This window comes from Rattus norvegicus, chromosome 15, assembly GCF_036323735.1.
Source record: "Rattus norvegicus strain BN/NHsdMcwi chromosome 15, GRCr8, whole genome shotgun sequence".
Taxonomy (NCBI): Eukaryota; Metazoa; Chordata; class Mammalia; order Rodentia; family Muridae; genus Rattus; species Rattus norvegicus.
The window spans coordinates 60,735,010-60,757,171 of NC_086033.1; the positions used below are offsets into that span (position 1 = coordinate 60,735,010).

Below are 22,162 nucleotides of genomic sequence, written 5' to 3' on the forward strand. Positions count from 1 at the left end.
ATAAATTTGTGTTTTTATTTTTGTTTTCAGTTGCTAATTCTTGGGACATGCTTTTCTTCTAAAATATTTATAGCATCATTTTTTCATTGTATGGTTACCAATGCTGAGTTCCAAAAGGCTAAAAATACCCTGTAATGTTTTGCTAGTGTATATTTATGTGTTGATATTCAGTAGAAAATTATTAGCTTACTAATTAGCTCCCTCTTGGGAAGGACAGTTTGTTTCTCTTTCACATCTGGCTAAAGATGTAGGTTTCCCTGTAGTAGTTGAAATGTAATATTGTCTAGGACCTCCTTTATCTAAAGGCCAGGATTTGACAGCCTTAAGTATTCTTCAGGGTCTTGTTTAGGCAACCATATTTGTTGCGATTTCATGGTTGCAGCACCCAGGTCCTAGCTTAGAGGATATCGTGTAGCAATAGGCATCCAGGTCCTAGCTTAGAGGATATCGTGTAGCAATAGGCATCCAGGTCCTAGCTTAGAGGGTATTGTGTAGCAATAGGCATCCCTGTTGTTGGTTTTCCTTCCTCTTTCATGGCCTCTGAGCCTTAGATATAGGGCTTGCACTGTAGATGTACTGACTGGGCTGAGCATGTACCATGAAGCCATTTGTTTTCTGCTTTTTGTCCACTCTTGGATCTCTAATAGCTTCTATCTGTTGCAAAAGGAATCTTTAATGAAGGGCAAGAACTTCACTCATCTGTCTTGTTACTAGTATTTAGAATATAGTAGACATTATCTTGCCTTAGAAAAATGGCAATAGCAAGTTATTCTACTGTGACTTCTCCAGCCATGGATGATTTGCCAAGTTTATAGTACCAAGTATGAATTCTCACTTACTGAGTGGGCATTTAAGTTCAAGTTGACAGCTAATAGTCGCCCCCACAGCAAAAGTGCCACTATGTTGCACCAGTGGGGATACCTTGCTGGGACAGTCCTGTGATCCATAGGCTTTTTAGCTGGATAGGGTAGTTGATTCTTCTCCCTTGCAGCTTGCAAGCACTTCCAGATCCTATGCAAGCTAGTCCTCAGGGAGAAGGTTTCCAGGTAAATTCCAGATCAAGTTCTCCCAGTCTTGTGTTTGAGGTATGTGGTGTGTCAGTAATAGAGTCTTACTTTTAAGTCCTGGAAGGCAGCAAGGACAATGGCAACAGCCTATATTGTTTTGGGAACCTGTGGGACCTCCTTGACCAACAACTGAAAAGGAAGTTTCCTATGTTTGAGGGGTTTGTTAGTCTATGGCTGTAGGGGAGCATAACCCTATGTGGCCTAAGTCCGCTTCAGCCCCATTCCCACATGTGTATGTATGTATTATAAAAATGTTTCCATGTGGCTTTTCAGACATCCTCAGCAGTATACATCTCCCGCCTGCCTCTGTACTTCTGTCCTTCCTTGTCATTCCTGCTATCCTCTTATAGCACTGGGTCCTGCCACCCTTCTTGATGGTGTGAGTGATAGCGCTTCCCATAGGTTCATGTGCTCGTTAGAGGGGCTGTTTCTAGAGGCTCTTCTCCCTGCCTCCATTTCTACTTCTCTGGCTTCTGTCTACTTCAGGAGTTAGATTTCTCAAGAAAACACTAATGCTGTTTCTCTTAGCTTTGCCCTTCTTTTGGCCTTCATGATAAGGGAAGCAGAAATTGGGTTAGCAGTTCATGTTACAAACAGAAATCATCTAACTGTGATGGTAGGTGTTGGAATTACTTTGATAAGAGAAGAGAGCATGTGAGTGTGCTTGTCACCTTAATTATCTCACCTGCAAGTTAAGTGGCAGCCACAGCTCACCTGAGCCTAAGGATCTGTTGCTCACACTGGCGCTCTGTACACATGGGTACAGAACATCCTGTCTTAGCCTCGGGCCACGCTGCGCTCTGCCGTAGCTCTTTATCTGTTTAGGGCGCTCTGACCTATCTTCTGCCTTAAATTTTTCTCTCACTTTTTAAAGGCATATCTTAAGCTAATGCTTATGGCAGAACAGTATCTTCAAATAGGTTTGTGCGGAAATGTGAAAGTTAGTGAATTTGATTAAATTCAGAAAGGGTTATAATAAAGGAGAGGACATATCTGTTCTAATAGAACAAATCAAGAAGGGATATATTTTTCTTTCATAGATATAAAAATTGAGTAGTTGCATTTGAATTTTAATGTAATCATTTAATTAGACTGCATTTTAAAGAAAAACCTATTACCCAGTGAAAATGCAGTCAGTTAAGACTCAGAATTCTTTTCATTTTCTCTGAACCAGCTATAGAAATGGCTGGAGTGACGTCAGTCCCCAGATGGTGCTTATCACATGATGCTCCTGTTCTTAAAACATCTCTGTAGCCATGGAATCCTTCTAGCTTTAGTTAAGACTCTGAAAGAAAATGCTTTCATTCTCATCGTGCCCTGCTTTGAGAATGGTAAGCTTGCCGGCAGTTTAGTAACAGATGCACCCAAGCTTCTTATAACATGTCTTGGCTCTTAGCCCTACTTAAGTAGGGCTCCGTCATAACAATGACTAAATTAGTATGTTCCCTGGGAGACTTAGAAAGGGTGTGCCACTCTTGTTCATTGATAATATAGTCTGAACCCCCCCCACCCCGTGAAACTTGGAAAGATCTTGCATTTAATGTTCTATCCAGTTCAACAAACATTAATTGAGCATTCATTATTTGGCAAATAATTGTCTACATAGTGAATTCTAGAGATGCAGAAACAGATGCTATCTGATCGCTTCTCTTGGAGAATTTACAGTCTGGTTAGGGTAGCAGGCACTCTAATAACATTTTAATATGGTAATTTTCTAACGCTGTGGCTGAAATAAAAAAGGAATGGCTCTGGTAAAAGCAATGGTTAAGTGGAAACAGGAATGCATGAGAAATGTTTTAGAGGTGGGATGATAGACGTTAGCTGATAACAGTTAGCATGAGTGGCAGACTGAGCACAAGTGAGAGGTCAAGAGAAATGAACCGCACTCAGACAAATGAGCTGCAGATGCTGTCAGTTAACATGAGAAAGCAGAGAAGGGAGCGAGTGTGAGGAGGACACACAGCTCCTTACAGGGGATCTTTATGACTTAGCGCTTTCTAGGTGACTTTGTCTAGCAGCTTTTCAACTGTAGTTCTATTTCTAGAGCTATTTTGAATTAAAGATAAATGCTTGGTACAGACACTGAGTTCAGGTTGGGCCTGGTTGGGAGGCTCTTGGCAGGAGATTTCCAGGCAGTAATGTGCTGTTTTGGTAGCCCAAGGCTGTCTTCACTGGGCTTTGGGGCCCCTTACCCATGTCAGCAGAGTACTGGATGCTGAATTCTGGGAACATCAGCATTTAAGGATTAAGATGAGAACTCTGTGGAGTACTGGGGAGAAGGCTGAGGGAAAGCAGTCAGGAGACTATATTAATTCAGTTGAGAGATTATGGTGGCTTTGGCCAGCGGTGAGGTTGGTAAGAGGTAAATGCATTTAGGTTATTTGGAGGTAGAGCCAATATGATTCGCTAAAGACCTGAGTATAGGCCTCAGTCAAGCAATTAAGGATAATTATACATTTTCCAGATTGTGGAATTTTATTTAAGTTGAGGATGGAGAGGCTGTGGAAAATCAAGATCCCATGGTTGAACAAGTTTGATTGAGGTACAGGTTAGATATCCACATGGGGCTGTCAAAGGGGCCGGGCAGGCATAGATCTCATGGATTCAAAAGAGAAGGATCAAGAGTTATGAAAGTAGATGATTTCTAAAATTATTTGTCTGGATATGATAGGATTATTCTTTTTTTTTTTAAAGGAAATAGACCCAAGTCCTCCTGAAAACATGAAATTTAAAAGACCCTCATTCATTCCATGGCAGTTTTGGTATCCAACCAACTGACTGCATTATGTCCCCACAGTCACAGACGTGAGCTCTGTATTTTTCAATCCGGGATTAATGAATGTTTTTGATGTCTTTCTCTCTCTGCTCCTCTGACAAATGTAGCCTATGGTTTGTTGCACAGGTTTGAACACAACAGTAATAAACTCAGAGTTACCAATAAAAGTTAGGAAAAGAAATCAAAACACTTCTCCTTGGTGTCATTTAATGAGAGCAAGCCCAGATTTGAATTCTCGGCTTCTCTTCTTCCCGTGTCTTCCACTGTCCCTCTCTGTTGTTGTAGCAATCTGAGTCTGTACCTGCTCAAATGCTGTCTCTGTGTCTGTGTGTCTGTGTCTGTGTGCGCCTGCGTGTGTCTCTGACAAAGGACTTTGCTCTCTCACATATTAAACAGTATAGAAAGCATTACATGAAGGTAGGAGTGAAGGATATTTTACAGAGATCTTTAATTGTTTTATCAAGGATGAAGTCATTGATTCCAACTGACCCCAGCTCAGACTTATCAACTTATATCCATGTGGTACTCAGCTTTTGTGATGGATATGCATTTTATAAAGCCATTTTCACTGTATTTTCTGTTTCTATCATAACACCTATACAAACACGTACCTTAAACCAGAGGTGTGGAAAAGTTCATAATTTAAAACTATAGCAAATGCTTTAACTTAATTTGTAGAAGTTACTCACATAGGAAATCCAAAGCAAGTAAGATTGTTCTCTTAAAGATAGATTAAAACAGGCCAGGTACACAGTAAGATAGCAGTCGTAAATGAGGTTCATCTAAAGTACCAGTCTTGGAATGTAAGAGATACCATTACCACAGTACATGCCATACTCCTGCAATTGATAACTTGTTAAATGGTTCTCTCCTGATGTTTCCTAGAGTAGCAGTTGTTGGGAAAATTAAGGAGAATTTCAGATTAGACTAAGAAGGAAGGGGTGGTAAAAATAGGGAGAAAATGAGTTTAGGACCTTCGGTGGTAGTTTGCGGATTTAGCTAGAGCAGTGCTAGTGAAGTGGGGATGTATGCCCAAATCAGGTGGGTAGCAGACACCAAGGAGATAGAGGAGATGGGCCGGCCATGATGCTAGTTAACTATGTCTGGTGGTGAGTGGAAGCAAAGGATGCTGGGGGCCTACAATGATGTAACTTCAAGAGATGTGCGTCCATTATAACAAGACAGTTAAACATCTTTATAGGAACAAAGGCCAGAGGTCGTGGGTACATGAACTGCGAGCTTGGGCAGCGAGGGGATGCTTCTAGAACACCACTGTGCCTTGCTTTGGAGTAAACATCGTTTTACCAGCGGGTACCAGAGGGAGGATCCTAGTCACTGTCACTTACGTAGAACTCCTTTGCCTCCACATCTGATTCTGTGCTCCATGCATGGCTGGAGCCTGTGGAGGCCAGAAAAGGACCCGAGTTAGAGGGTTGCTAGCTGCCAGGTGGGTACTGGGAACTGAACTTGACTTCTCTCCAAGAACAGTCAGTGGTTAGTTCTCTCCAGCCCTCCCCTCAAAGCATAGGTGATTTTGAGGATGAAGGGGGAAAAATTCCATTTTAAAGGATTTATTTATTTAATTTATTTATTTAATGTATATGACTACACTGTCACTGTCTTCAGACACACCAGAAGAGGGTATTGGATCCCATTACAGATGGTTGTGAGCCACCATGTGGGTACTGGGAATTGAACTCAGGACGTCTGGAAAAAGAGTCAGTGCTCTTAACTGCTGAGCCATCTCTCCAGCCCTCCCATCTGCATTCCTATTTACCGACTTTTATTGACTGACCCCTGACTACGTCCCACGTGTGAATCTGGGATCTAGAGATTGCAGAGTCAGTCAAATAGACTCATGTGGTATTTGCCCAAAGGCTGATCTTTTCCTAAGACTTGTGTATCTGAGGGCTCTGTTGTGAGAAGAGAGCCACCTGGACACCTGCTGATCCCCACTAGATAGGCTCCCATTGTTACTCTTTGGGAGAGTAGCCATGCTTCGAGTAGCTACTGACAGGAAAAGCACCCCATAGGAACAGGACAGAACCACGTATTTAGTAGCTGGTGAACTTGGTCTGGAGAATTTCTCTTTTGTGCTCCATAGCCTAGAAATAAGAAGAAAGAGTATTATTCAGTGTAATGTTTCTCAATCCTCCTATTGCTCAATCCTTTAATGTAGTTCCTCATGATGGTGTGACCCCCACCATAAAATTATTTTCATTGCTACTTCCTAACTGTGATTTTGCTACTGTTCTGAATTGTAACAGACGCTCTGCTTGTAACACAGTCTCTGACTTCAGCTTCCATTAGTGTCTCTGGGAGAACACACCTTAATCCACCTGTTTGCTTTTCTGGATATAGCGGCTGTTTGGTTTCATCCAATTGCATTTCATTCCTTGGCTGTGCCTTGTTGCTTTCCGTTGACTCTCCCTTGCAATACCGTGTTAGTCCATGAGATCCATGAGTCACTTGTTGGTGCGGTGTGGAAGCAGTTGTCACCACGCTGTTATATGCTGTGGGAATTTTGTAAAGCATTGGAATTCCTTTATGGTTGCACAAATAATTTTTTTCTTAGGCTTCTGGAAAGGAGTGATTGCCTGTGGGATCTAAGTCTCCAGCATGAAGACTTAACTGGGTTGTTGTGAATATCGAGTTTGAACATGATTTTCTTCTGGATACTATTTTCTGGAGTTCTGTCATCCTTTTCAATATCAGATGGTTGTTCATGCATTGGCCTGCACAAACCTTTCATTTTAGTGATAATGTTCTAAAATGAGTATATGTTTTTCTGTTTATTATTTTTTAAACCACTCTTTTTTATATTGAACAAACCCTATGCATTGGTTTTAATTAATTTTCTATCTCTGTGTTTTCATATATATATATGTGTGTAATATATATATATGATCTCTGTATTCATTCTTAAATACAGTAGCTGGTATAAAGTAGTCAGTGTTAAGATGTCAATAATTGGCTCACATCAAGAAACAAACAATGGCTCTGGCCTTTAAGCCTAATTCTCCACATTTAAACCTGTGCAGAGCTGGTTGTTGACGTTTATTTTAGTAGGTTAACCTATCTACACAAAGTTACTGCTGAATGATAGCTGGATTCTGTTTTTCTGAATTTAGGGAACACATTAGCATCTGTCCTCTGACACAGGCCTGTTTTAATAAGTACTTTCTAAAGTTGAATCATCCTTTTTTAGTAAATTGTAATGTTGTCTTATCAAGAAATGTGGATTATGAACTGGTGCCAGCTCAGGAATGGAGACTTTCCATTTTGTACTAGTACACTTTAGGGGCTATTTTTATATCATCTTTAATTGTTCAAGAAGAAAGGCATTAGTAAAAAGTAAAACATTCTCATTAACTTCAAGCCTTTGCTTGTATAAATAACATGGAAATGGTTTCTGTTCTAATTAGATAGAATTCCAGTTATTTAACATTCTGAAACAAAAGGTAAATTACATATCTTTCTGGTAACTTACAGCGCTTTGAGCTCCAAGGTTCTGGACACTCCCTGCTTCCTAAAGAGATCGTAAGAGTGGAGAGGATGACTGACAGCCACATCTCCCATGCCCACGTGACAATCCGGGTCTCAGGAAAAGAGGTGACCATTAAGGTACTTCATCACAAGTCTATTCATCCTAAAATCTGTCACATGCTGGCTACTTCTGTGGCCTAAGTTAGGCTCTTGATCCCCTACTAAGACGGGCTCTGGTGCATCTCTCTAGATCCATCATTTTGTGGCTACCTCTGGGTGGGGACTCAGAGCTGTGTGGGAAATTCAGGATGAGGAAAACCTTCCTTCCCAAGAGTGAAGTTTACCTGTGTTTTGTGCTTTGAGTTCTCACTAAGGATTAGTGCTTTCAAACAGACACTCATTGGCCAAGGGAAAAGTGGTTTCCTCCAATGGCCTGTCACTGGTACATCAACACACTCCTGGGTAGGCCCCACGCACAGAAGCACTGGGCAACAGAAAACAAACTCCATGACATCAGTGAGCTTTCTTTTGTGAGCTCTTTTGTTTGTTTTGGCTTTTTGTTTTATTTTATATATAGTTTGTCTTGAGAGAGAAAGAACATGAAGTTGGATGGGTAGTGGGTGGGGAGGATCTTGAAAGAGTTGCAGGAGGTATAAAACATGATTAAAATGTTGTATAAAAATTAATAAATACGGTGAAAAAAGAAACAGTGCTTTCAAACACTTTCCCTAGGAGAGACCCTTTTCCAGCTGCAGGAACCAGTTTGAACCGGAGCTGTGCTGCTGAGCACTGTTAGAGAGGGAAGGTGTGTGGTCCTAGAGGTCCAGCTGTGTGGTCTGCTCTGCCCTTCTCTCCTAACCATTGCTCAGGACTCCAGGGACCCCAGAAAACCCAGCTTGCAAGTGCTGGGTACAAGGAGTAGGAGAGAACAAATGCTTGCCTTCTTATGAGTGACCAAGCGAAGCTCTCGTGTAATCATTTGCTATAATTGGGACATTAATATTTATTCATGTAGCTGTACTTATTCCTTGAACTTAATATCAGCTATGACTATCATGATCTAGGTTGTCCGTAATCGGATTTAGTGAGTATTTCTTGTATAGTAGGGGTTGTTGTTGTTTTTTGTTTGTTTTTGTATACTAGAGTCTTAGATATTAGATATAGGGAGACTGTCTCTGTTTCAATAAAAAAAAATAAATTAGTGTTGGATGATGCAGAAGTAATCTAGGTTTATGTGGAAATACACCGTGCAATGGTTAAGTCAGGTCATCTTGGTAAAGACCCTGCACGTTCACTGCCTCCTGTCCCTCCCAGTCAGCCTTTTATGTTAGTAACATAATTTGTCTTGAGAGAGAAAGGACATGAAGTTGGATGGGTAGTGGACAGACTCTCATCTAAACATAACCCAGTGTATACATAATAAAGAAAGTAATTTAATTATACACATGATTTTTAAGTTTATGTATGAGTTAAAAATGAATTTAATTTAAAAACATCCCTAAAGGGGCAGAAGAGACCGCTCAGTAGTTTGGAGCTCTTGCTGTCCTTCCAGAGGACAGGGTTCAATTCCCATTATCCGTGTCAGGTGACTCACGGCCACCTGGTACTCTGGCTTCAGGGAGTTACATGTTCTCTTCTGGTCTCTGCAGGCACCCACACACAGACATGCATACACATACATGAAAAGTAAATTTTAAAGTAAATGTCCCTCAAGAAGAAAAGAGCAATCCAGGTTCAAAGCCCAGCGATTCTGGAGAAAAAGAGAAACTAGCAAGCAGAAGGCAGGCGGATTGGGGGGAACATTTGCACAGATAGAGAGATACTCTAGAGCAGTAAACTAAGGAAGGGGGCGGAGCTGCATGTGGGCGTCAGGAAGAGGAGAAGTCATCAGTGAGATTCCAGTGTGTGGGGACTTTGAGTTTTGTACTTAAAACTGGAGTCTAAGAAAAAATAATGCCAGGCTGGCTAGTATGTTTTTGAATGACCAGTTAGAAAGAACATGGAAATAACATGTTCTAAACATACCTGATAGTCAGGGACTTCAATTTGGAGGATGACTAATGTGATAAGGGTCATCAGGTTGGAATGGAAAAATAATTGCCTAGACTTGAATTAAGATAAATTAATAAGGGACTTTTGAGTGGAAATTGTGTGCTTCTTACTACTTATTTTTTGAAAAACATGCGTATTCTATCTGCCTTTTAAATCGACAGGTGCCAGCTGGGACTAGAGCAGTGAACCAGCCTTGCGCTCCTGACCGTTTCATTCAGACTGTGAGTCACAAGCAGTTACTGGCTGAGATGATGCAGTCTCATATGGTGAAGGACATATGTTTAATTGGAGGGAAGGTAAGAATGGCAGCCTCCCTGTAAGCATTCGCTCTCAGCTGTGAGTGGACTCATCCCTTACCTGGTGGTGTATCCTTTTGCAGGGCTGTGGGAAAACTGTCATGGCTAAGAACTTTGCTGCTCTCCTAGGATACAGCATAGAACCCATCATGCTCTACCAGGTACGCCATTGCTTCCTCAGCCATGGCCTGGAAACAGACATCTTTAGCCCTTCAGTACTTCTGACCTGTTGAGTATTTGGTGTGAATTTATTACTGCAGGAGCATTCAAATTAGAGAACGATGATACTTGTTTGGGGGTTTTGACAGTGCGTTCTAGACCATCTGATGTGTATACCAAAGCAGGATCTGCTTTTCATTAGAGATACATTTTATGAACATGCACTCTCTGTACACCCCGAATACATTTGTTAGTAATGGGAAAGATGAAGTATTCTCTGATGTTGAATTCTATCATCTGGATATGACGTGGTGTGGTTCCCTTGAGATCAGAGTAGCTTACAAGACAGCACAAGGGCAGGCCACAACCAACTTCAGAGCATCACTGCCCCCCACCCAGACACACACATACAGTACAGGCATTTACGGTTCCTAAGTGGAAGAGACCTTTCTTTGCTGGTGTAGCTGCCCACAAGTATGCTGCCATGCTTCTGTAACTAACCCCTCCCTCATGGTGATGTAAATCAATCCAATTGCTTCTCCTGTCTTTGTCTGTTGTTGGTACCCTGTCTGGGGTGAGCAGACAGTTGTTCCCATCTCTACAGAAAAGGTAATGAAAATAGATGGTTTTTACATTATTATAGAAGACATACTATGTAACATTTACCCCTCTGCCCATATAATTCACAGGAGCTAAATACATTCGCAACATTGTATAGCCATTACCACTTTAAATCTTTGTTACATTCGTGTATTTCGTGTGTGTGTGTGTGTGTGTGTGTGTGTGTGTGTGTGTGTGTGTGTGTGTGTGTGTGTGTGGTGTTCGGTGTTCATGTGGAATTCAGAGACAACTTCTGGAGTTGTTTCTCTCCTTCCACCATGTAGGTCCCAGGAATTGGATTTAGGTTAGCAAGGTTGGTGGTGGGTCTCTTTACCTGCTAAACCATCTTACCAGCCTCACCGTCCTATCCTCCTTCTCTTCCTCCTTTTTTTTTTCTGAATAGAAACTCTGATCAATAACACCTGAGTTCCATTCTTGCCTACATCATATCCTTACTTTCCTTCTATCTCTGTAAGTTTACTTATTTTTAGATACTTCATAAAAATGAAATCAGATGCCTTTTGTCATTTTCTGTGTAGTTTACTGAATTTGCACTGTGTTGGTATTTATGCTTGGAGCATGTGGCAGGATCTCACTCATTTTCATGGCTGAATAGTATTGCTGTACATACACTATTCCTACGTCTCCCTCTGGTCACAGAAGTGCATTGTTCTAGTTCCTGGTTAGGAGTCTTGTGCTCACTGGGGAAAGGCCGGGTTGCTGCTGTCAGGGCTGTTGGGTTATTCATGGACATGCGATTGCTAGATCCTAGATCCCACCACGGCTGTGCACATTCACGTCCCACAGTGCTGTGTAAGAGGTTCAGTCCTTCCATGTCTCCATCACGGCCTGTTTCACCTTTTGGTTGGTTACAATGGCCATTGTACTGGGTGTGAAATGGCAACACAGTGCAGGTTCAATTCGTGTTCCACAGCAACTGAAGTGTTGAACACCTTTGTGTTGACTGGCATTTTATACTGTCTTTGGAGACACGCCTGAGTTCCCATGAATGTTCTGTTACCCTTTGGTTTTCTTTTAGTTATTTCTTAAGTTTGCATACAAAGTAATAGGTTTCACTGTGACATTTTTGAGAATATGTGTCACACTTGGCTTTAAGTCATCCCTTTCCCTGCTGACTCCCTTCACCCCTCTCTGGCTGCTGTCCTTGCTCCTGAGCAGTTTGTCCTCTTGCCACAGGTATTCAAGTCACCTTCTCATTTACTCCTTTTGTGTCTACACACACACACACACACGTTAAAAATAGGTTCTGCTTATGCAAAAATGTTGTATTTGTTTCTTAAAGTTGACATATTTCTCTTAATACAATGACTTCTAGTTTCAGTCATTTTCTTGAAAATGTTATGATTTTTATTTATGGTGGCTGCCTTAATTAAGGTTTCTATTGCTGTGAAGAAACACCAGGACATGGCAACTCTTATAAAGGAAAACATTTAGTTGGGGCTGGCTTACAGTTCAGAGATTCAGTCCATTATCACCATGGCGGGAGCATGGTGGGGCTCGGGTAGACGTGGTGCTAGGAGAGGAGTCACGAGTTACCGGTCTGGATCCGCAGGCAGAGGGTAAAGAGGGGCATTGGGCCTGGCTTGATCATTTGAAACTCAGAAGTCCACTCCATGACATACTTCTTCCAACAGGCCATACCTACTCCAACAAGGCTTCAGGTCCTAATCCTTTCAAAACTGCCACACTCTGAGCCATGGGGGCCATTGTCACTTGGACCAAAAGCATCGTTGTGCCTATGTAGTATGCTTTCATTACAGTCGTCTGCAGTGGCCATTTCGATGGATTTCCTGATCTTGTTTTTAAGATGAGATTGAGATTTTGAAGGAAGTGCTGATTCTATGGGTTAATTTAGTTTGATTAGTTTAGTTAGTCCTCCAGGCAACTGAACAGGATTTATTTTTCCCTTTATTTCTTCCTAGTTTTTGTGTATGAATCTTTTATCTCACATGTGAATTATTCTAAACTGTCTTTAGATGGACTGTTTTAGTGGGTGTATATGTTGTGTATTTATGCTTATTTTTTAAAAGAAAATGTGTAGCTGGGTTCTTACAGTGAAATCCCTACTCCCTCCCCTCCCCCCTTCAGTTTGTGTTTTGCTTTGCTTTTGGAGACAGGGCCTCATCCATGCAGTTTTGACAGTTCTTAAGCTCACGGAGATCTGCCTGTCTCTGCCTCCCAAGTGCAGGAATAAAGGCCTGGGCCATTTTGCCCAGCTTTAAAAAGTCTTTGTAACGCTCTCTCCTAACACGTGCTCCCTGGTGTTTCTGATGCCACAGCTTTGGTTGTATTGGTGTTGGCAGTTTCCTTATATGGAAGAGTTTCTATTCTTGTTCTTTGACTAGGTTTGGAAGAGAAGGTGACACTGTTTACTTTTATTTTAGGATAGCATTCGTGTCTTTTGCTTACTTAAGCATACTTAAATTATTTCTTTTAATTTTTATTTTATGTGTATGGGTATTTTGCCTGCATGTATGTCTCTGCTCTCTAAGTGTGCCTGGTGCAGGCAGATGCAGGAGAAGGCATTGGATCTTTTGGAATTGGGCTTATAGAGAGTCGTGAAGTGTCACGTAGGTGGTGAGAATCAAACCAGGTCCTCTGGAAAAGCAGCTGTTGTACTTACCTGCTGAAGCATCTTTCCATTCCTATAGTTTAATTATTTCTCATGCTAAATATATTTATATGAAAGTGTTCTTGGACTTGGAAGATAGCTCAGGAGATGAAATGTTGGTCTCACAAATCCAAATGCCTGAGTTCACTCCTTGGAGCCCAGTTGAAAAATTGTCTGTTGTGAGCCAGCTTGGAGTAAGCCTTACAGTGACAGAGACCAGAGATGTGCATCAGCACAGTGGAAGAGAAGAAATTACTCCTAAAGTCGTCATCTGAAATTCCATATGTGTACTGTAGAATATACATGTAGCCTGCATGCCACATGCAGTCAGCTACAACACAGACTTAATGCATCCTTATTTCTGAGAAGTGACATTTAAAGCTGCTAGTAGGGATGCTTGGTAGGACATTTTGTGAGATGCTCCCAGTACAAGTGATCGTGTTGAAGATTCCTTTCATGAACTTTAAAGTACTTTGTCCCTGTCAGGTGAGTTGACCAGAGTCACCTATATTTTATATAGTTCTCATTTTCCCATTTCAGTGAAGACAGCTAAAGGTGGAGGGCAAATTAAGATAATGGTCATTAAAACAATCTGGTGGACAGATTCCAAAGATTCAATATTTGCTGTGAATTTCCATAATCTTGAGAGAGCTATGACGATAGCTATCTGGGTAAGAAATGAGCATAAGCGAAGGTAAAGAGATTAAAATTAACAGGGATTACTGTGCTGCTTCAGATGCCTGTTCATCCCCCATATCTACTCACAGCTCACCAGAGATGATTTGAGGATCTCACCCACCATATCGTCTCACCGCCCTGACCCCGCCACCCTTCTAATTAGTTTACAATAAAATGATTCTCTACTAAATACTGAGGGAAAATGAAATTGATAATACTTTGTGACATATGACTATAAATATTAGATCAGTTTATCTTCCCAAATGTCACAAGACATTTTTAGGAAGACACATTTTTTTTCTTCCTTTAAAAAATTTTTTTTGAGATTATAATACAATTGCATCATTTTCCCCTTCTCTTCTCTACCTCCAGACTCTCCTTTATACCCTTCCTTGCTCTCTTTTAAAATTAATTGTTTTGCATACAGATATGTGCATGTTTATATTCGTATAAGTTTCTAAGTATAACATTACCGGTGTGTATGTTTTCAGGGCTGACATTTGGTACTGGATAACTAATTGGTGTGCGATCTCTCCTACTCTCAGCACTCCTTAGTTGTCTGTGTCCTGTGTGTGGGGTTGGGACATCCTGGTCTTTCCTGTCCACTTTAGCACGTCTGTTCATCCTGTTCAGCTCATGTCTGCGCTGTCCTCAGTGAGTCTTTATGGTGTATTACCTGACACTACCAGGAGACAGACTCACACAGCAGACTCTGACCCTCTGACACTTACAGTCTTTCAAACTTAGTATATTTATACAAGTGTCAACATTTTTAACTTTAAAATAAAACTCCTGTTCTAATAAAGCCAGAAATACTTTACAGACCTTGTGAGTTTTTCCAAATACATCTTTGTGTATCAGTTTTCCCTGATAGTTTTACACTTCCTGTGTAAACTGTGAAGCGTATCTTTGCTTTATTTTGCTGTCCCCTGGAAAAAGAAGCAAGCTCCACATTACATGTGTGATTCCGAATGATTTAGGTCTCCTAAGTATAGTGGAAAACTACTCAAAGTATCCTATGACTGAGGATACCTTAACATGTGAAAGATTAGTTTAGAATCTGAGAACATATTCTTATATAATTTTGGAGTGTGACAATAATCTTATAAAAACATGTTATTAATATTCTTTCCTGTTCAGTTTGTTGATGGATAGAAAGTTGCAACTTTTAAAGTGGATAACAGGTTCTTCTGTTTCTTAATATACTTCTTGTGCTGGATAGTTTATGTCAACTTGACACAAGCTAGAGTCATTTTGGAGGAGGCAACTTCAATTGAAAAGTGCCCTAACGTCCCCTTGCTCCCCTAAACACCAATTGACGTGAGGAAGCCTGTGGTGCATTTTTTCTGTTGATGGTTAATGTGGGATGGCCAAGTCCACTATGGGTGGTGCCATCCTTAGGCTGGTAGTTCTGGGTTCTATAAGAAAGCAGGCTTGAGTAAACCTTAAAGAGTAACTAGTAAATGGCACATGGCATCTGTATCAGTTCCCACCTCCAGGTTTCTATCTTGAGTTCCTGCCAGACCTTCCTGGATGAGAGACTACAGATGTAAGGTAGAAGAAACCTTTCTTCCCCAAGTTGATTCTGGTCATGGAGTACAATTGTCCCAGCAATATAAAGTCTCTAAGATAAAGTCATTATGCAGATCGTAAGGTGTTGCTGTGACAGGCCTAAATGTGTTTGGGGAGAACTGTGGTGCATTTGAAGCTTTGAGTTAGATGGAAAAGATATCTAGTGTTTAGAGCTCATGGTCTGCCCTGCAGGAGCTCAGAAGGCAAGTGTGTTAAGAACACTGCACTTCGGAGGTCTGACTTGTGAAGTTTCAGAGTGAAGTTTTCAGAGTCCTTTAAAGCCTATTAGGACAGTTGAATATTTTGAATTAAGAATCTGTGGCTCGCTGGGTAATGGCAGGATATGCTTTAATCCCAGTACTCTGACGACAGAGACAGGTCGATCTCTGAATTTGGAGCCAGCCTGGTTTACAGAGCAAGTTTCAAGACTTCCAAAGCTACATAGAGAAAGCCTTTCTCAAACAACAAACAGAAAGTGTGCCCTCAATGTCAGCACACAGACACTGTGGTCGGAGAAGGCCAAGTTTGTGTGTAACTCATGCTTGCAGCCCAACTTGGAAACACATAAGGGTCCCCAGATATCATTGGCAGGAAGGGATTATAGAGAGAGGCTGAGGCATGGCACCATGTGGCAAAGATTAAAGTCCCTAAAGAGAGTCCCTGGGAGGTTTACTGGTGAAGTTATGGCCCAGTTACAGGAAACACTCCAGCATTGTAGAGATGTCAGTACCATGGGACCACCACCAAGGACAACTGCGGCGGTGGAGTGGAGCCAGCCTGAGCCTAGGAGAGGAGCTGCGTGTGCTTGGGGTAGCAGAGCTAGAGAGCTGGAGCTGTACCAGGGTCCTCTGGATCTGAGTGGGTCCCTGATATCAAGCATTGAACCTCTTTTATTTTTATTTTACATCCCAGCTACAATTTCCCCTTCCTTCTCTTCTCACAGCCCCCCCCCCCCGCCCCCAATCCATTCCTCCTCTGTTTCTCTCAAAAGGACCAGTGTCTAATAGCTATCCACCAGCCTTGGCATATCAAATTGCAGTAAGGCTAGGCAGCTCCTCTCCTACTAAGGCTGGACAAGGTAACCCAGCAGGGCAGAAGGGTTCCAGAGGCAGACAGCAGAGTCAGAGACAGCTCCTGTTCCCACTCTTAGAAGTCCCACAAGAAGACCATAAACACTGAACTTTTTACACTGTTGAATTTTGGTTTTATTTGGTCTGATTGTGACTGTGCCCTGGTTCCTCCTACTTTGAATAACAAAATCTTTCACTTATTTTTTATCTTGTAGGAGCCCTCAGGTGAGAGATTTTGAACTTTTAGAGATATTTTGGAATTTTATAGAGACTTTGGAGTTTTAGAATATTTTAGAGAGATTTTTAAAATTGGAGGGAAATTTTAGAAGCTTTGAATATTGGAAGAAACTTTGGCTATTTTAAGAGAGACTGAACTTCTAAAGACCATAGGACTTTAGAAACTGGAATATTTTGTATTGTGATATTAATACTATAAGATCTTGGACATGAACAAAAAAGAAAAGAAATATGGCTTAATGGTGGTGTGTCTGTGTATCAAGTTGAAAAGGGGTCAGTTGTGCTGGCTCGGTTTATATCAACTTGACATAAGCTAAAGTGATTTTGGCAGAGGAAACGTGGTTGAGAAAAGTCCATACCTCTAGATTGGCCTATGGATAAGTCTGTGGAGGCATTCCTTTTTATTTGATTGTTCACGGATGCTCACGCTGGGCAGTGCCACTCCTGGGCTGGTAGTCTTGGATTCTATAAGAAAGCAGGCTGAGCAAACCACCAGGAGCAAGCCAGTGGACAGCAGTCCTCTTCCAGGTGTCTATCTTGAGTTCCTGCCCTGACTTCCCTGGATGAGGGATGGACCAGCTGTAAGACGAATCAAACCCTTTCCTCCCCACGTTTGTTTTGGCCATGGTGTCAAGGCAGTAGAAATCCTAACTTCAGGCATGTTTGACTATGTCTTAGGGTTTTACTGCTGTGAACAGACATCATGACCAAGGCAACATTTTAAGGACCACATTTAATTGGGACTGGCTTACGAAGTCAGAAGTTCAGTCCAGTATCGTCAAGGTGGGAGCATAATGGCATCCAGGCAGGCATGGTGCAAGAGTAGCTGAGAGTTAAGAAAAGACTGGCTAACAGGGAACTAGGATGAGTGTCTTTATGCCCACGCCCATAGTGACACACTTTCTCCAACAAGGCCACACCTCCTAATAGTGCCACTCCTTGGGCCAAGCATATTCAAACCACTAGAACTTGTGAAGCCAGTCTTAGTAGTTTCTATGGCAGAATGTCATTTTATCGTGTTTTATCAATGAAACCTATCATAACTGAAAGGCACAGGCTTCTCCTGATGAATATTTTGCCTATGCTTTGCACATATTTTGCTGACTTTGGAAATTTATGAGCAAACTGATCACATCTTCTGAAAGTGCCTCCCATCTGTTTGTCAGTCTTCAGAGGACACCCATGGACAGAACAGTCGCTGGAAGTGTAGAGAGAAAGAAAAGGTTTAACCTGTTTGACTTCCTTTTCTCTGCAGTGCTGCTTTCTGTGAATTGCGTCAAAATCTGTGCTGTGGATTTTGCTAATTGCCAATCAAGTAATTTTCATGCTAGAAATTAAGCTCCTGAGATGAAACATAAAAATTTGCTTTTAGTTTCATATTTTTAATAAAGCTCATTGATCTTTTGGGACAGATGATGAATTTGAGAGATGAGAATTTGTTTTTGTAATTAATGGGAACATTTCAGAGGTCTGACCCAATGGGGAGAGCTGAGTAGGAGCAAGTGAGGACCCGCCATCTGTTTCTATAGAGACGGAGACATCCTGTTATTTGTATCTGCGTAAAGGCGCACTTAATCCATGAGTTTTGCTGTACTTATGATGACTATTTTTGTAACTAGTTCATCTGAAGTCAAAGGAAAATGGGGTTTTAACAGATTTGTGGCAGTGCATAAACTGTATTTCATACTATGCTATAAAATCTCAAATCACTTGCTCATGTGTTAGGGCAGATTCTTTTCAATTTTTATTCTTTGTCAATGTTGAGGCAGTGAGTTTATAATGTTGAAGAAATGCTTTTTCTTCTTCCCAGCCAGAAAGCTGGATTTTTTTTTTTTGACACTGTCATACTGGGTTTGAAATCTCCTACTCCTAGACGCTAGTTGGATTAAAGGCTAAATTGAGTGAAATTAGAATTGTAAGGGGACATACATCTCTGGGACTTTGAATGAGAATAATCCTGTGCAGTGCATGTTAGCATCTTAGGGTTACCATTAACTCCTTAGTTCAGCTTTTCTCCCTGCACCTGAGGTGAGCCACATCCATTTCCCCTTCTGTCTCTGCTGCAGTCCTTGCCTTTTGCTTTTCAGGGCTGAGCCCCGTCACAGTTCGCTGTTGTGAATATTGCCTTTATCCCAGAAGCTTTGCCTGTGCGCCTCAGCCTTCCTAACCAGAGCTGGCTCCCACACTTCCTTTCAGCCCGGGTTTTGCTAATTTTCTTTCTAATACTTATTTTTGCTCTTTCTAATTCCATTTTATACCTTGGGATCATTTTTTATAGTTGGCAAGATAACATTAAAATTCTCTTGTTTAAGGTGGCTAACTTTTGCTTGCCTGTCCCCCTTTAAGGCCTCACGTGTGTGCTGAGAGCCGAGACAGGCTGTTGAACTCTGTGTCCCCTTCGTGAATACCCAAGGGGCTTCTCGTCAGAAGCTCTCAGTTTCTACAGCCGAGGTCCTGTTTGTAATAGGAATGATCAGCTAAGGGCAAATGTATTTTCATCTTTGTTAATATTATTTTTGTCCTTCCCCAGCTGCCGGTGATTCAGTCAAAGTGAAGTAGAATATATTCAATCTTTCATGTATGGAATATTGAGTTGTTTATAAAGTATGATTGAAAACTAAGTTGAAATTAAAACCTTGTTTGTATGTATTTCCTGTTGTTGGAAGTGCATTTTCAGGATAATGCTGGAAGTCCATGGCTAAGAAAATAGATCTGCTTTCTTTAGATAGTCTTACTCTAACTTTCCTTTATAAGAACTTTGCCATTGGACAACATCCCACCAACCCCCCTAGACTAGAACTGTCAGAGTGCTCAATATTCGCCCATCTCACAGCTAAAGATACGTCTTAGCACAGCTTTAATTTTCTTAGGAAAGAGTCGAATTTTCTATGTTTTTTTTTTAATGTAAGCTTTATTCAGAAACGGTTGTTAATAAAGAATCTCAAATTTTAAGGTTCATTTTGATATCTTTATAATTCATCTGTTCATTTCATTTACTTATTTTCTGTATCAAGTTCTTCATTTGGTAAAATAACCCTAATCTTAAATGGATGTATGTGTACCGTATGTTTGCAGTGTGCATGGAGACCACTAAGACTGCTGGATCTCTTGGAACTGGAGTTTGAATGGACATGAGCCACAGTGGGTGCTGGGAACTCTCGAGCCCTGATTTCTGAATTTTTAATGTACTAGATTTATTGACTTCTTTTATTTTCTCAATTTTTCATTTGTCTTTTGATTTTATGTTTACTATTTTTTTACATGTAAAGGTTAAAAATGAAGTGATGGTTAGAAATGACAATATTTTCCTTAGTTAAATCTGTGTTTTAAATCTTCATTAGAAAATCTTTTTTTTTAAATTGGATATTTTATTTATATTTCAAGTGTTACCCCCTTTCCCAGTTTCCCCTCTAGAAACGCCCTCTTTTATCACCCTTCCCCCTGCTTCTATGAGGGTGCTCCCCCACCCACCCACCTACTTCTGCCTCCCCACCCTGGCATTCCCCTACACTGGAGCATTGAGTCTTCACAGGACCAAGGGCCTCTCCTCCCATTGATGCTAGACAAAGCCATCCTCTGCTACATATGTGGCTGGAGTCATGGGTCCCGTCTTGTATACTCTTTGGTTGGTGGTTTAGTCCCTGGGAGCTCTGGGGGTATCTGGTTGGTTGATGATGATGTTCTTCCTATGGAGTTCCAAACCCCTTCAACTCCTTCAGTCCTTTCTCTAACTCCTCCTTTGAGGTCCCCGTGCTTAGTCCAATGGTTGACTACAAGCATCTGCCTCTGTATTTGTCAGGCTCTGGCAGAGCCTCTCAGGAGACAGCTATGTTGTGGTTTGCCCTGAAGTTGTCTGTATTTTGATGCTAATTCCACTGCCCCAAGGACAGCTGCCTAGTCACTTACTCAGGAATCAGGTGACTTCACCAGAACCTTTTCCCCATTGAATTTGTACAGGTGAGGTGCAGGTACAGGATAGAAGGAGGCCTGTCATTGGAGGAGAAGGAAGGATGGGCGGGAGAGAAGTTTGAAGGAGGAGGAGGAGACTGGAGACAGGAGAGATGGAGAGATGGAGAGAGGGGAGAAGCCATGGCAGGTGATGTTAAGATTCTGCTCTGTGTATTTACAGGTTGTTATCAATGTTCCTAAGGGATGGACGGTACCGGGCTTTATATGTTTAAGTGGGCAATTATATCTTATCAAAGATTGGATCAAAGATTATTGTGTTGTGTGTTCTTTTTTTTTTTTTTTTTTTTTTTTTTTTTTTTTTTTTTGGTTCTTTTTTTCGGAGCTGGGGACCGAACCCAGGGCCTTACGCTTCCTAGGCAAGCGCTCTACCACTGAGCTAAATCCCCAACCCCTTGTGTGTTCTTTTATGTGAGGGTTTGAGTGTAGGAAAGTGTGGGGCTGGGATGTGTTTCCGCCAAGATATCTAGCAGATATCTTGGGGCACTGAGGTGCCAGACCTAGCGGGGTAATAGACAAGTATTCTTTTTATTTTTATATTTTTACAACAACACAGCTGTATCAGGCTCCTGTCAGCAAGCACTTCTTGGCATCCACAATAGTATCTAGTTTTGGTGTCTATATATGGGCTGGATCCCCAAGTGGGGCAGTCTCTGGATGGCCTTTCCTTCAGTCCCTGCTCCACACTCTCTCTGTATTTCCTTTAGACAGAAGCAATTCTGGATTATATTTCAAGTTATGAAGAAATTGAACTGTTGGTTTGATAGGCTCCATATCAATTCCTTTCCAGAGAAGAGGGCTCCAGATTCTTCTTACTCTGCTGTTTCTTTCTCTTGTTCACAGTTGAGAAAAATATTTATTTTCAAGACACATGTTATAATGTAGGATTCACCCAGATTGTTCTGAATCCAATCTTCAAAATTCCTTTTGTGATTGAAGTAAGGCAGTGTATTCCTAGGCTCTAGAGCTTAAGACATGGACATCATTGCAAATAGAGAATAGCTCTGTGCTCTGATTGTTTCTTTGTCATTTTTACACAAGCTACAGTCACCTGGGAAGAGGGAAGAGAAAACTCCTCTATCAGATTGTCCTGTAGGATGGTCTGGAGGAATATTTTTTTTGGGTGGAGGGTTAATGGTTGATGTGGGAAGGTCCAGTCTATTCTGTAGTGCTACAGGTGGTTCTGGGTTGTATTAAAAAAGGAAAGAAGAAAAGGAAGGAAGGAAGGAAGGAAGGAAGGAAGGAAGGGAGGGAGGGAGGGAGGGAGGAAGGAAGGAAGGAAGGAAGGGAGGGAGGGAGGGAGGGAGGGAAGAAGGAAGGGAGGAAGGAAGGGAGGGAGGGAGGGAGGAAGGGAGGAAGGAAGGGAGGGAGGGAGGGAGGAAGGGAGGAAGGGAAGAAGGGAGGAAGGGAGGGAGGGAGGGAGGAAGGGAGGAAGGAAGGGAGGGAGGGAGGGAGGAAGGGAGGGAGGAAGGAAGGGAGGGAGGAAGGGAGGGAGGAAGGGAGGGAGGGAGGGAGGAAGGGAGGGAGGAAGGAAGGGAGGGAGGAAGGAAGGGAGGGAGGGAGGAAGGAAG

At 41.7% G+C, this 22,162-nt stretch overlaps 1 protein-coding gene across 3 annotated transcripts in view; it reads left to right on the forward strand.

Annotated features, from left to right (window-relative positions):
• Vwa8 (von Willebrand factor A domain containing 8) overlaps positions 1–22,162 on the forward strand; it is a 324,208-nt gene that overhangs the window by 73,246 nt on the left and 228,800 nt on the right. For all 3 annotated transcript variants that reach the window (XM_063274157.1, NM_001427283.1, XM_039094044.2), the window contains exons 10-12: positions 7,336–7,467; positions 9,543–9,677; positions 9,761–9,838. In XM_063274157.1, coding sequence (XP_063130227.1) covers positions 7,336–7,467; positions 9,543–9,677; positions 9,761–9,838 — 345 coding nt within the window. The remainder of the gene's footprint in view (positions 1–7,335; positions 7,468–9,542; positions 9,678–9,760; positions 9,839–22,162) is intronic.